The sequence below is a fragment of the Lactuca serriola genome, chromosome 8 (genome assembly GCF_051521515.1).
Source record: "Lactuca serriola cultivar US96UC23 chromosome 8, Lser_US96UC23_V15, whole genome shotgun sequence".
Classification (NCBI taxonomy): domain Eukaryota; kingdom Viridiplantae; phylum Streptophyta; class Magnoliopsida; order Asterales; family Asteraceae; genus Lactuca; species Lactuca serriola.
The window spans coordinates 95,144,178-95,158,545 of record NC_136415.1 but is presented as its reverse complement, the minus strand read 5'-3'; the positions used below and the strand labels follow the sequence as shown (position 1 = coordinate 95,158,545).

At 34.1% G+C, this 14,368-nt stretch overlaps 1 protein-coding gene across 1 annotated transcript; it reads left to right on the top strand.

The window, feature by feature from the left end:
• The first annotated feature begins 1,486 nt into the window (after window positions 1–1,486).
• On the top strand, window positions 1,487–4,868 carry LOC145068362 (Reticulon family protein). Its single transcript, XM_079015319.1, has 9 exons — window positions 1,487–2,657; window positions 2,738–2,791; window positions 2,877–2,979; window positions 3,059–3,133; window positions 3,221–3,377; window positions 3,498–3,567; window positions 3,748–3,813; window positions 4,263–4,385; window positions 4,486–4,868. Exons 1-9 carry the CDS (start codon window positions 1,664–1,666, stop codon window positions 4,641–4,643), a joined length of 1,800 nt encoding a protein of 599 aa, XP_078871445.1. The 5' UTR covers window positions 1,487–1,663; the 3' UTR covers window positions 4,644–4,868.
• Window positions 4,869–14,368: the final 9,500 nt, after the last annotated feature.

The following is a 14,368-nucleotide window of genomic DNA, read 5'->3' as shown; positions in this document are numbered from 1 at the left end:
ATAAAATTTTATTAATAAATATAATTAAATAAGTAAATTTAAAATTAATTATTCATAATAATGAATAAAAGTATTATTAAATCAAAAAGTATATTTACTTTAATAAATACGGTGACATGAGTAAAATTTATTGAATAATATTGCTTAAAATAATTGTAATTGTATATATCTACTCTAATAAATAAATGTTTTTTTTTTGCCACATGTCATACCCCCATTCAATTGTCAAATGTCATTTTATGGTTATTTTTAGTTAATTTTTTTTCCACATTTCATTTTATAAGTGTTTCCGTTTTAATAAATTTCACATAATAGTTTAATGTAATAATTACAATAAATGTAGTAATAAATGAATATCAATTTCATTAATGGACTTGTTATTTCAAAATTTCTAAATTAAAGTCTATTAGTTTATTTTGTTTATTTATTTAAATTTAAAAGATAAAAAAGTCAATTTTAATAATTCATTATTTTTTTATTTTTTTTATAAATCTAAAGTTCTTAAATATTTAGACATTTATATTTAATTTTTTTAATTAACTCATGTAATATATGAATATTACACCTAGTGAACTTAATATAAAAGTTACTACTTTACTTTAATAGTTAATAACAATGAATGATATAATTTCTATGAATAACATATTTGTTAAAATTACAAATATATAATTTTGATTTATACAACCTATGAAATTCAAACTTGAAATAATTTTCGTTAAATTGTAAATTTCCAAATGCCTATGGTGCTAACTAAAAAAAGATAAAACATAAAACAATAAAAGATTTTGACTACTTCACTAATTTAATACCTAATGAAGAAATGAGATGGTATCCTAAAGTTTTAACGAATAAATTCCACGTGCTCTTTAATCTCTAAACTAATTTAATACATAATGAAGAAATAACATGGTATTCTAAAGTTTTAACAAATAAATTCCACATGCTCCCTGATCTCTATCTCTAAACTAATTTAATACATAATGAAGAAATAGCATGGTATTTTAAAGTTTTAACGAATAAATTTCACATGCTCCCTAATCTCTAAACTAATTTAATACATAATGAAGAAATAGCATGGTATTCTAAAGTTTTAGCAAATAAATTCCCCGTGCTTCCTAATCTCTAAACTAATTTAATACATAATGAAAAAAATAGCATGGTATTCTAAAGTTTTAACCAATGAATTCCAAATGTTCCCTAATCTCTAAACTTAATCATATACCCCACAATCAAATGATACTATAAATTTACTCCAAAATTACACCTTTAAGGCATTGGAAAAGTATCCCACCACCATACAAAAGCTCAAAAGGCCCCTCTAAATAATAAACAAATAGGACTTGAGAGCCCATGTGACGCTACTGATCCTTTCTAATACCGGTTAACACTGCTTTGATGACTTGTACTATCTGAACAAAATGTTGTACGATCCTTAATGAAGTTCACAGTTAGAGCTTTAAAGAAGCTAAACCCCTCTCCTTGTCCCCTGCTATTCACGTCATTGGCTTTATTTTATTTTCTTTTTCTCTTTCACTCGCACATAAAAAGGGATCCCAATGCTTCATCATCATATTAGAGCAACGTTCACCAAACCAACTGCCATTTCTTCATCTCAAAGCCTCCAACAGCAAAATAATATTTCAGTTTGATAGAGGAAGAAAGTATGGATTCGGATAGAAAAAGGGTGTCAACGAGTTCATCAAAAAATGGGGTGGTGATGGGTTCTGTTTGGGATAGCAGAATGAAAGGTAGCTTCAAAGTCTTCAATGGTGATGACAAGAAGCAAGAAATTGAAAAACCCACAGAGAAAATCAACCCAACTGAGACTACTGGTGAGATTGTTAAAACGGAGAAGGTGGCTTTGAGATCCAAACAGAGCTCTAATGGTGTCGGTGGCGGTGGAAAGAGGAAAACATGGAAATCTGATTGTAATTCTGAAGGAACTGAGAAAATTCCAGTTCAGATCCCCAAGGCTAGATCTGAAAACAAGAAAATATTGGGTGAATTGAGTGTTTCGGTGGATGGAAATGGAATCAAGAAAAGCCCAGTTCAGATGAAGAAGGGAAGACTGGAATGGAGTAAGGAACAGAGTGCTTCCATTGATGGAATTGAGAGAAGCCCAAATCATAGAAGCATAACGACTCGATCTATATCAAGAAAAGGGAGTAAGAGTAGCGATTTAAGTAATGAAGTTGAGAAAGTGAAACCATTGTTAAGAAAAGGAAACAGAATCAGAGATGAATCCAACAATGGAGTTGAAGAAATTAAAGGGGAAAGCAGAGATGATAATGAGATAACGAAAAATAGATCTGAGTCTAGTCAAAGCTTAGACGAATTAGATGTTGTTTGTGAGGAGAAATTAATGACAGATGATTCGGGTAAAGTCAAATATCCTCCGATCTTAGACGCTCAAGATTACGAAGAAGATGAAGAAGCAACAATGGAAGAAAAAGAAGAAATTAATGAAGAAAGAGCCATTGTTGTTGTTAAAGAAATGGAACCCATTTCCACAATCAATAAGAACAAATCCCCAGATGTTGTAATTGAAGAAAAGAAAATCCATTACAGAAATGAAAAATCAAAACCCATTTCAAGAACTATTAGAAAACAACCTCCTCCTTCTGTTGTAAATCATCCAAGAATCATCTCAAAACAAAGCAAGTATATATATTTTTTTCTTTTAATATTTTCTCTAGAGTCATCAAACTAACTTCAATTTTCTTCTTCAATTTTGCAGATGAATTCCCATCACAAAGAGTGCCCAAATCCCACAGCAGATTGCAAACTTTCAGTTAGTATTTTCAAATTTCATCGCTAAGCCAATCATCACATCACATTTCTAATTCAACTTTCCATGGCTTCAAATTTGTTATCAGTTGATTTAATCATGTGGAACGACGTATCAAAATCAGCATTAATTTTTGGTTTCGGGACATTTTCAATTCTTTCTTCATCATACACCAAAGACCTCAATATCAGGTCAGCAACTTAATCATGTATAAATTCATCACACATTTCATCAACAATCCTCTATATCTCTGTTTCTGTTTTTTTTCAGCTTGATTTCTGTAATTTCTTATCTGGGTCTCATCTATCTTGCTGCAATCTTCATCTTCAGATCATTTATTTTGAGGTAATTATAAATTATTTAACATACATTCAATTCACATGACGCCGTTTTTCAAGATTTTCGTGAATTTGATGTGTTTTTATTAAACAGGGGTGTTGTAGAAGCAGATAAAAATACAGATGAGGAAGAATGTATCGTTGGTGAAGAAGAAGCAATTTGGGCATTAAAATTATTCCTGCCTTATATCAATGAATTTCTGTTGAAAGTCAAAGCTTTGTTTTCAGGTGATCCTTCTACTACAATGAAGGTAAATTATATATATTTATTTTTAATTATTATTATTATTTCACTGATTTTGATGTAAATTTTCATACGTATCTGCAAGATCCGTGAGAATATTTGATAAATTTTCGGTGTCATCTGACAGATGGCAGTGCTGCTATTTGTTTTGGCAAGATGTGGGAGCTCCATAACCATTTGGAAAATGGCCAAATTGGGTCAGTTTTGTGAATTCCTACATTCAAAAATGATAAAATCGATCATAAAAATAAGATTTTGAGTATTCATAATCAAGATTCTGCCATTAATGATGACGAAAGCAAGAACCTTTCCCTTCCGTTCAACCAAATTTCTTGTATCCTGATGGAATTCTTACTGATTTTGTGATTTTTGTGCAGCTTTTTTTGGGGTTTTCACTGTGCCTAAAATCTGCTCCTCGTATTCTTCTCAATTGACTGCATTTGGTAAAGTATTCACATGCATTTGCAATTATTTTAACAATTATTACAGTCCTTGAGCGGTGTACTTGCTCATGTAAGAAATCTCGACACGCGTTCATGGGTTGCCTCATACAAATAATCGACTGTAAAGTTAATTCCCAGATCGGGTCCACCTTGTGGCTGGATTTACGTACTTGTGTTTGCAGTAATTAACGTGGGTCCACGATCTAGTAAAATTGCACATCATCTATTCGATGAAATGCCTCAACGGCTCTTTTCATGTTTTAAGGTTTTAATTTCCGAGATAGAATTTCCAATCATAAGATTTGCCTTCTTTTTTAAAAATGGGCTATATGATGATCTACAGTTCAATAACTCTATAATTTTCTAAGACTTTATTAGCTAGTAAAGATTCTTTTTTTTTTTTTTTTTTTAAATTGATAGATTTATGCATTAAATGTTTACAAATGAAGGTACATTTTGGGTGAGGCGCTTCAAGGATGCTTGGGAAACATGCTCTCAAAAGAAAGCGGTTGCTTTTGGTGTTTTCACCCTCATTTGGAATATCTCCTCGATTGTTGCTCGTATTTGGGCAAGTAAGACATTTTTATTTATTTATTTATTTTTTTTTTTCATTCCGATAATGAAATAAAGTCACATTTTGGTAACAATTGGAAACATGGTTATTATATACAGTGTTCATGTTGTTGGTGGCATTCAAATACTATCAACAATCGATGATGAAAGATGAAGTTATTGAGGAAGAAGAACCAATAACAAGAGGAAATCAGAGTTCTTGGCAAGAACAGAGACACGTGTCAGTTGGAAGCTCAAAACTAAGGAAAAGTTCTTGATCTTATAGTGTGTGAAAGAGGGAGATTGGTAAAGAAAGGAGTTGTATGTAATAATAAAGAAATAGAAAATGGTGTTGAAATGTTTTGGTGAGAATTTAATATAGAGGAATAAAAGAAGGATGAAATTCATTACTTTGAGTGTTTCACTAGGGTTTCATACTTGGTTGAACCAGTACTTATGATAAGTAGGTCGCAAAATCATTAATACAAAATATTCTATGTCAATATTGTATTTAGTAATCTTGATGCCCAAATTACAAAGAAAATAGCCATAAAAGAAGACAGGATATTAAAAGCAGCCAAAGAATAATCTCAAGAATTAATTTTTTATTTTTATAAAATTTAAACTGTATGGTTTATGGATTTATAAGAAATTTAGAGAAATAAAAATGTAAATTCACGTAAAAATCATGTTTGGTTGACATAATCAAAATAAATAGAATTCGTTAAAATCCAATAATTTTTTTTAATGAATTGGTCATTTTTTTAGCTAGGAGCAAAAAATTTAGATTTAATTCTTTATGCTTTGTCAAAAAGACAAAAATGGCTCCCTTCTATTTATTTTGTTCATGATTTATCAAAATAAAACAAATCACCATCATCTTTCCGCAACCCCTACCCACCAACACACACCCAATCCACCATACCTGCATGTCCAACTTAAAACATAATTGCAAAAATGGTCTCTGTGGTATGTATTTTTTTGAGGTTTTAGTCCAAACCTCGATTTTTTTTGGTTTCGTAGTCACTTTGAGCTAAGTTTTGTTGTGTTTTTTTATCCGTCTGAATAGTGAAATGTCTGTAATACCCTTAGGGTATTTTTTTTCATTTCTTCTTAAATCTAATACTAATTTATTTATTTTAATAATTAAAATAAGAAGGCGCCCACCACTTTCTCTCCCCCTCTCTCTCTCTCTCTCTCGTATTGAGCTAGAACCAGATGAGAATATCGTTCTCTACATTTATCTTCTTCAACACACACAAGGATGAACACACACACAAAATCCATGTTGAAAAACTCAAACCCATAAATTGTTTGATGAAAAACTCAGGAAATTGATCCAGATTTAGAACCAAAAATCGACACATTTGTAGAAATATTTCCAGATATAGATATTGATAAAGAAGAACCTAGAAATCAGTTGTGAAAAACACAAAATAAAGAACACACACATACGAATCTCGATCCAGATGTAAGTTCTTCAACGAAAATCTTGTAATGATGGGAGAAGAAATGAACGATTTCTAAAAAATGATGGGAGGTAAGTTTCATAAAATCTAGTTCAAGGTTTTTTTTCAAGGTCGGGGTTTTCTAGATCTCTAATCCATGCCGTCGCTGCTCATGGCCACCGTGAATGTGCCTCCGCCCAGTGACCTTCATCAGGTGCCAATGTATATGATTTTATAGATCTGCCTTCTTGAACAATCGATCATGACCGTCATCTACCTCCTTCAACTTCTAGTGTTTCACAAGCTCTGGTGGTTTATCAGGTGGATGGGGAGCGATGAAGATAAATGTGTACGACGGGTGGGGATATGGTAGGTTGTTTGAAGATGAAGTTTTATGGGTTTAATTTTGGTTTTTATGTTTCAGCCATAGATATCTTTGCTCTAGGTGTTTGTTAATTTTGTATCAGTTTTAAGCCTAACCTCATTGTAGAGATCTTCACCTGAAAAAATGGTGGAGATGGGTGTGAAGATGATGAACCGGGTGTTGTGAAAATGACGATGGCTAAAAGTGTTTTTGACTTTTGTAAAACCATATCAGTTACTTTTTTTTTGTAAATCTTGATTTGTGTGTAGCACCGGAGGTGGGTGAGTTCACCGGAGAATTATTTTCTTTTTCCTTTATATTAAAATGAAAAAAACATAAAAAAAAAATATATCAGAAAAGACATTTTAGTCTTTCAGTTTTCCGAGGAACCAAAATATCAAGCAAACGTGATCAAAAGGACCACAAAGCCAAAAAAAATCAGGGTTTGGATTAAAACCTCAAAAAAAACATACCACAAGGACCATTTTTGGGATTTTGACAACTTAAAACTCAAACCCAAACTCAAAACTCAAACTCCAAACCGACACCCACAACCATAAACGTAATGTGGGCCTTAGACCTAGCCCCAAAAAAAGATATTTATTAATTGTGTATGTGAAGTGCAATAATATATTTTCATTTTGTATTATAAATGAATTTTCTAATTAAATGAAAATTTTATTATTTTTCTTAGAAATAATAAAAATTAGCTATAAAAATAATAAAAAATATATTTTGGTCATACTTTCCAATTCTTTTGAAAAATCTACAAACCAAACAAAAAATATATTTCATTTCATGTCAACAAACACATAATAAATTTCAATTTATTCAAATTCCTTCGAAATTTAATTCATTTGATAGATTTCATTCCTTCTAAAAACATTCTACGAACCAAATGCTCTGTAATTTTGAAAAATAATAATCATAAACATCTAATTTATAGTCATAGGAAGACGAAGACCTTGTACAACAAGGAATTAGATCTCGTGAAGGTGCAATGGCAGCACCAAAAAGGTTCTGAGTGGACTTGGGAATCTGAGGTCGAGATGAGGGAGTACTACCCCAAGTTGTTTGTAGTAGAGGACTTCGAGGACAAAGTCTGACTAAAGTGGGGAGAGTTGTAATATCTGGATCCCGAGGAATATATATATATATATATATATATATATATATATATATATATATATATATATATATATATATATATATATATGGAATCTGGGTTGCCACGACATGGTGATGACATCAACACGGCATGGCCATTGGATTAATGATCAGGGGTTTTAATTGGGTGCCATGTCATGGCGACCATTTTGGGACAAACCCTAATCTTTGTACTTTAAGCCCTACTTAAAGGAAGTTAAGTCTAGGGTTTCCTCCACCCTCAGCCTCTATCGCCCTCAAACGACTCCATTGCAAACCCTAACCCTCTAGAAGCTTTTGTGCTCACTTTTGCAAGTTCTTGGTGGCTTTAAAGGAAGAAGAATGTTGTTAGTGAATTGATTCAGCAAACAAACCTCCCATTTACTTGTGTGGATCTTCTGGATCCTTTATAAGTCCTAAGGTTTCCACATTTTTTTGTATTTTTTCATAGATCTAGGTTTTATGGCATATTATTGTCCCTTTGAGGTGGTTAGAGTGGATTGAAGAGATAAAGTTTGCAACTTTATGGGTTTTTCTATAGCATTATATCTCATAGATCTATGAAATGGTAGTGATATGTGTTGGATTAGTGTCTAAGTCCATAACTATATTTGGTATGTACTTGACCCGATTGTGCATGGTCCTTTTGGGTTGCCTTCACCAAAGCAACTTGATTAGAGGAATAATATAGAAAAAGGTGATTATGCTTTATTAATATGTTATAAGAATAATATATTAAAAGAGAAATCATATTTGTTTAATTAACATTGGTCAATAATTAATTAAGAATTAATTTTGTGATCAAAAGAAGTTAATTAAACTTAAGGGGCTGAACTGTAATTACGTGATAGTTGCAAAGTTGGGCAAGGAAACCATAATAAGATAGGGTGGACGAATTCTAAGGATAAGGCCTTAGGAATTCGTCCAAGGGGGCCTTCTAGAGTTATCCTTGGGCTGCTTGGTGGCTAAGTAACCAGATAAAGATAATTACTGAAACCCTAATTTCCACACCTATATAAAGGCCCCTAAGGCTAAGGATTTCGGCCAACCTTGAACCCTAGAAGTCCTAGTAGCCGAAATTATCCTCTCCCCTTTCTCTCTTGTTCCCTCCAATTACTATTGGTGTTTGTGACAAATTAGAGGCACAACATTTGAGGTGCTAAAGTTCTCAAGGCTTCAAGATCTTAATTCAACAACAAGGTAAACATCTAGATCTGTTTTGTTATGTTAATTTAGATTATATACACTAGATCTAGGGTTTGAAAGTCTTGGATGAATGCATGTACAATTAGAGAACCCTAGATCCAAGCATTAGGGTTTGCATGAGCACATAGGATGTTCTTTTGGCCCAAACCTATCAATAAGGAGTTTGTACTTGAAGTTAGTTTTTTATTTCATCTTTGACCTAAATATGGGAAGGACATGCATGACATATGCATGTCCATAAAATTTACATTTTAAGGGTTTAAAAGGACCCCAAAAGTGTTTCTGAAAGCTTTTGTTAGAAGATTTCATGGATTAAGTGTTGATTGGTCTAGTCCCATGCATTAAGTTGCCTTTTTGGACTTTAGAATTTAGATCTAGACTTAAAGGGATGTCTTAAGGGATAAAGTTCGAAACCTTATCCATAAAGAACTTGGAAAGGATCACATCTGAGCTTTGGAGCTCTTGAAATCGGAATAAAATGATTTCAGCTCGTTTGAGTTGTTCAGACCAGTCCTTACGGCGTGGCCTTAGGTTGCCACGGCGTGGCGACTAGGGAGTCATCATTTGTTTTGTCTCTTTGTGCCCACGGCATGGCCAAGGAAGGCCATGGTGTGGAGGACGGGTGTTGGTAATTTTGACCTTATTTTTTACCATTGACTTTGAGGGTTGATTTTTATATCGTTGACTTTTATTCAAATTTGTAGTTTTAGAAAGTTGGCCTAAGTATTTATCTTGTATGGAAATATAGGTGGTGCTTAGCACCTGTCTCCTGTTTATGAGTTGTTAACGTTTTACTTCACTAATGAGGTGAGTCTTCTTGTTGTACTTCTAGGTCGAAGACACCAATACCGGCCTACTGGATTGTGTTCTGTAGGATGCTAGTTGCCTTTGTGACTCTTACATGTATGTGTTGATTATACCAAAGGGTCTGGCCCATGCTTATATGTTTGGATTGAAATAAACCCTAGGGATGGCCCGAGGGTTGGGCCCATTATTGCATGTATATTTAGGTTGAAATATATTGTAGGGGTGGGCCCTAGGGTTGGGCCCATTACTATATGATGGGTTGGAATATACCCCAAGTTGGTCCCAACTGTATGTATGGTATGGTTTTTGGGGAACTCACTAAGCTTTGTGCTTACAGTTTTATGTTTATAATTTCAGGTATTTTTGGTACGAAAGGGAAGGACCTGACGTTACATCCCCCTTTTGTTTTGGCATTGATTCCTATTTTACTCTGATGATTGTGATAGATTGTTTTCTGATGGATTTTGTGACACTGATTGTATGGATTGATGATTTTTAAATTGAAAATATTTACCTCTATTTGTGGGATGTTACAAGTTGGTATCAGAGCCTTGGTTTGAGTGATTCAGACACACTTTTGGTTGTGTCGGAACTCAAATTGAGGAATTGATAATATTTTCAAAAGAAAAATGAATTTTCTAAAAAGATTTTTCCAAAGGAAAAGGGATGTGATGCGTGCAATCAACCGAGCTCAAGTAAGTGGCTCCCAAGATACCCATACCCATGTGTTATGATTAGTATGTCTGATATGTGAATTGCATGCTAGAGTAGGGCTAAGGATGATGGGTTTTAGTATACTACAACATCCTATAGTGCACATACAACCGTAAATGCTTTGGATCTATGTTTTCTCTAATTATACATGCAATATTGTTTCCAAAGAATTAAGCCTACAACTAGCATGGTAATGAGATAATCAACATCAAATACTAGTTAGGAGTTTACCTATTTATGTAGCTTGTAGAACTTGTTGTATATGGACTTTAAGAACTTAGTGCCCCAAATGTTGCACCTGAAACAATTCACAACGCACCTAGGACAAAAGAGAACTTAAGATAGGAAATACTAGCACCCAAAATCCACTCTATGATCTCCAAGATCACTTGTGCAACTTGTTCAACCATTACTATATGTTGGGTTGGAATATACCCCAAGTTGGGCCCAATTGTATGTATGGTATTTGGTTTTTGGGGAACTCACTAAGCTTTGTGCTTACGGTTTTATGCTTATAGTTTCAGGTACTTTCGATACGAAAGGGAAGGACCTGACGTGATCACACAACATCCCCCTTTTGTTTCGACATTGATTCCTATTTTACTCTGATGATTGTGATACACTGTTTTGTGATATATTTTGTGACACCGATTGTATGGATTGATGATTTTTAAATTGAAAATATTTACCTCTATTTGTGGGATGTTACAAGTTAGTATCAGAGCCTTGGTTTGAGGGGTTCAGACACACTTTTGGTTGTGTTGGAACTCAAATTGAGGAATTGATAATATTATCAAAAGAAAAATGAATTTTCTAAAAATATGTTTACAAAGGAAAAGGGATGTGAGAGCTCAAGTAAGTGGCTCTTAAGATACCCATACCCATGTGTTATGATTAGTATGTCTGATATGTGAATTGCATGCTAGAGTAGGGCTAAGGATGATGGGTTTTAGTATACTACAACATCCTATAGTGCACATACAACCGTAAATGCTTTGGATCTATGTTTTCTCTAATTATACATGCAATATTGTTTCCAAAGCATTAAGCCTACAACTAGCATGGTAATGAGATAATCAACATCAAATACTAGTTAGGAGTTTACCTATTTATATAGCTTGTAGAGCTTGTTGTATTTGGCCTTTAAGAACTTAGTGCCCCCAAATGTTGCACCTGAAACGGTTCACAACACACCTAGGAAAAAAGAGAACTTAAGATAGGAAATATTAGCACCCAAAATCGACTCTATGATCTCCAAGATCACTTGTGCAAAACTTGTGCAACTTGTTCAACCATTTTAGGCTAAGGGGTTACATATTTATAGTGTAGGAATCCAAGAGTCATGTGTAATCCTACACTTGGGCTTGTAATGGATTAACACCTTATGGAACTTACATAAGCTTAACTCGCCACTAATAATCCACCGTGGATTATTAGCCCAACTTATAAGTATCATTGATTTACACAATCAACCCCTGTATATTTAATTAGTCTCTTTTGATCACCGAATTAATTCCAAATTAATTCTTGATCACTACTAATTAAATCTTATGCTTTCATATTAATATATTAGGACTTATAATATATTAATAAATCATAAATAACCTCTTACTCAAGTATCCATCCTATCAAATTGTCCTGGTGATATGCAACCCGAATGGACCACGCTACTCTTGGGTCAAGTACATACCAATTATACTTATGGGCTTAGACACCTAATCCAACAAAGGATAACTTTAGGAATTATATGTTAGAATTGCCTTATTTATGTGATGACTTATAGCCTATGAGGGTTGGATGCTATGTTTTACTATGGATTGATATCAACTCACTTAATTGCTAAGTGTATGCTTTAAAAACTGTATACACAAAGGTTCATCTAGCCCTAGAATGATTGGTTTAGCCATATTTCTTATTCCTTGTGTGGTTGTGTACTTAGGGTAGAATCATTATTTGACAGTCTATGTAATCCCATTTTGTGTACAATTTGCATGCATAAGGCAACAAGCAGTGTTGGTGGAGAATTAGTGAATCATCATTCATTTACCTTCAAATTATTTGCATGTTAAATTACGATATCCCTCTTCTAATTTGTAAATAATGTTGTTGGATCCTAGCCCTAATTTCTCATTTGGGTGTTTAATTAGGGATTCATTTCTAATCAAACATTGTTCTTTTTCTTTTTCAGATTTCGAACAACAACAATGCTTCCGGCTCGAATTCCTCCAGCTCGTTCTCACTCATGAACTTGTGTGGGAGAGTGATCTTTGACGGGTCCAATTTCAATGATTGGATCCGCAACATTCGAATGGTCACTCGTTACAAGGACAAAGAGTATGTCCTTGATGAGAAGCTGAAGGAGATCAACCTCAACATTGCTACTGCCGAAGAGATCGCCGCCTTTGAGGCCCATGAGCGTGATGCTACGAAAGTCCATTGCATCATGTTGGCGACCATGACTGTAAAACTCCAGAATTCCTATGAGGACATTTATCCCTATGAAATGAATCAAGACTTGTTGGACCGGTACCACCAAAGTGCGAGGCAAGAAAGGTACGAGATCATCACTTCGATGATCACTACCCGAATGGGTAATGAAGATTCCCTTACCGCTTATCTGCAAAAGATGCTGAGATATGTTGATCACTTGCTAAAGTTAAATGTTAACTTTGATGAAGAGTTGGAAATTGACATCATCCTTGTCACACCCCGAAAACCGAAGGCGGAAACATTTCCGGGGTTGACTCCACGTTGAGTATCAAATCCAATGTACATAGTAAGTAAAGTAAACAACCATTACATTACATATAATAAAGTTTACATTTGTTTGAAAGTGAAGTTGTACAGGTGTGATACATAGTATATATGAACAAAATTAAGACGAGTCTTCAACGCACTATGTCTTTGCAAAAAGGAATCATCGGGTACCTGTCTAACGCTGACCTGAGAACACAAGCGGTTTAAAAATCAGCATAACGCTGGTGAGTTCATAAGTGGTTTTTGTTTTGTGAAAAACGTTCAAGTTTCCTTTCTGATTCTGAAAATGTTACACACACCAAGAAAATCCCATATTTTCTTAAAAGGCTGGTTAATGGTTCTCAGGAAAGTACAGTTAGGCTATCTGGTTTGTTATACTATTTTGGTTATGTACAAATGTATTCTTAGGAAAGTCCCATACTTTCCTAAATTGTTGGTTACCAATTGTAAAAGATGTATTCTGAAAAACATGTTTACCCTTCTGAGATGTAAAGTTACCCGGTTTGTTACCCTTTTCTAGTTCTGTACAATGTTCCCCAGGAAAGTCCCATACTTTCCTGATTGTTGGTTACCAATGTGAAAGATGTATACTGAAACGTGGTTATCTTGTGAAATGTATTACATTTTTCATTATTACTATTAAGTAAATCTCTGTTATCCTAATTGCGAGTTCCATAACCATACGATAGACTAGATATGGCAATAATAGTCCACATCACCTTATGACTTTCGTCACCCTTGAACCATTTCGGTTTGGCTGTAGCTAGCAGCCAGGTGTGGGGTAGTCAGCCCCGTATAGATCTATACACTCAAGTCACGCTCTCTAATCCCAGAGATTCTGGTTACGGGTGCAGTCCTCCACTCGCGTATCTCTGTGGAGTGTTCACCGAGGACGTGTCTCCAATCATACAGGACTAACAAATTTACTAGTAATAATATGATAATCCTCCACTCGCGTATCTCTGTGGAGTGTTACCGAGGACAAAACAATGTACACGTTTTATGTTTCAAAAGTTCTAATGTCATGCTTTTAACTGATAAATTGTGGAAACCATTTGTGAAATATATAAAACATAACAGTTTATAAACCCATTTCACAAATAATATGTTTACGTGATCTGCATGTTCAAATGGTTATCAGTTGTAACAATCAGTGTTAAAAGCATATAAAATGTGAAACACACACATGAAAACAAGTTTTAGAGTACAAGTAATCCCTTGTACTTTGCTTGTGTTTCCCCCTAAAAACAGTGAAAAAGGGTAGGGGTATGAACTCACCGCTTAATGTAGAGTTCGAGTGTCAACGGATGCCCTGAACTCCTATGGCCCCTATTTTTCATGAGACGACACATAAATGAGTTAGAACTAAGGTGTTTCATGACTAAAAATGTTGGGAAAACATCCTTAGGGCTTGGAATTACTAAGAATAAGTGTTCTATGATCCAAACTTAATGATTTATGCAAGTTTAGGGCCAAATATGGGTATTAGAGTGGGTGTATGGTCTTGAAAATGAATGTGCGGCTGGGGAGTGCGGCCAGGAGTGTGTGTGAGGAAGCACAC

Excerpts from the sequence above, each read along its gene's own strand:
- LOC145068362 (XM_079015319.1), top strand. The coding sequence starts at position 1,664 with ATGGATTCGGATAGAAAAAGGGTGTCAACGAGTTCATCAAAAAATGGG. Across the intron at positions 3,378-3,497 it reads ATCCTTCTACTACAATGAAG|ATGGCAGTGCTGCTATTTGT; the intron begins GTAAATTATATA and ends GTCATCTGACAG. Across the intron at positions 3,814-4,262 it reads TTCTCAATTGACTGCATTTG|GTACATTTTGGGTGAGGCGC; the intron begins GTAAAGTATTCA and ends TTACAAATGAAG.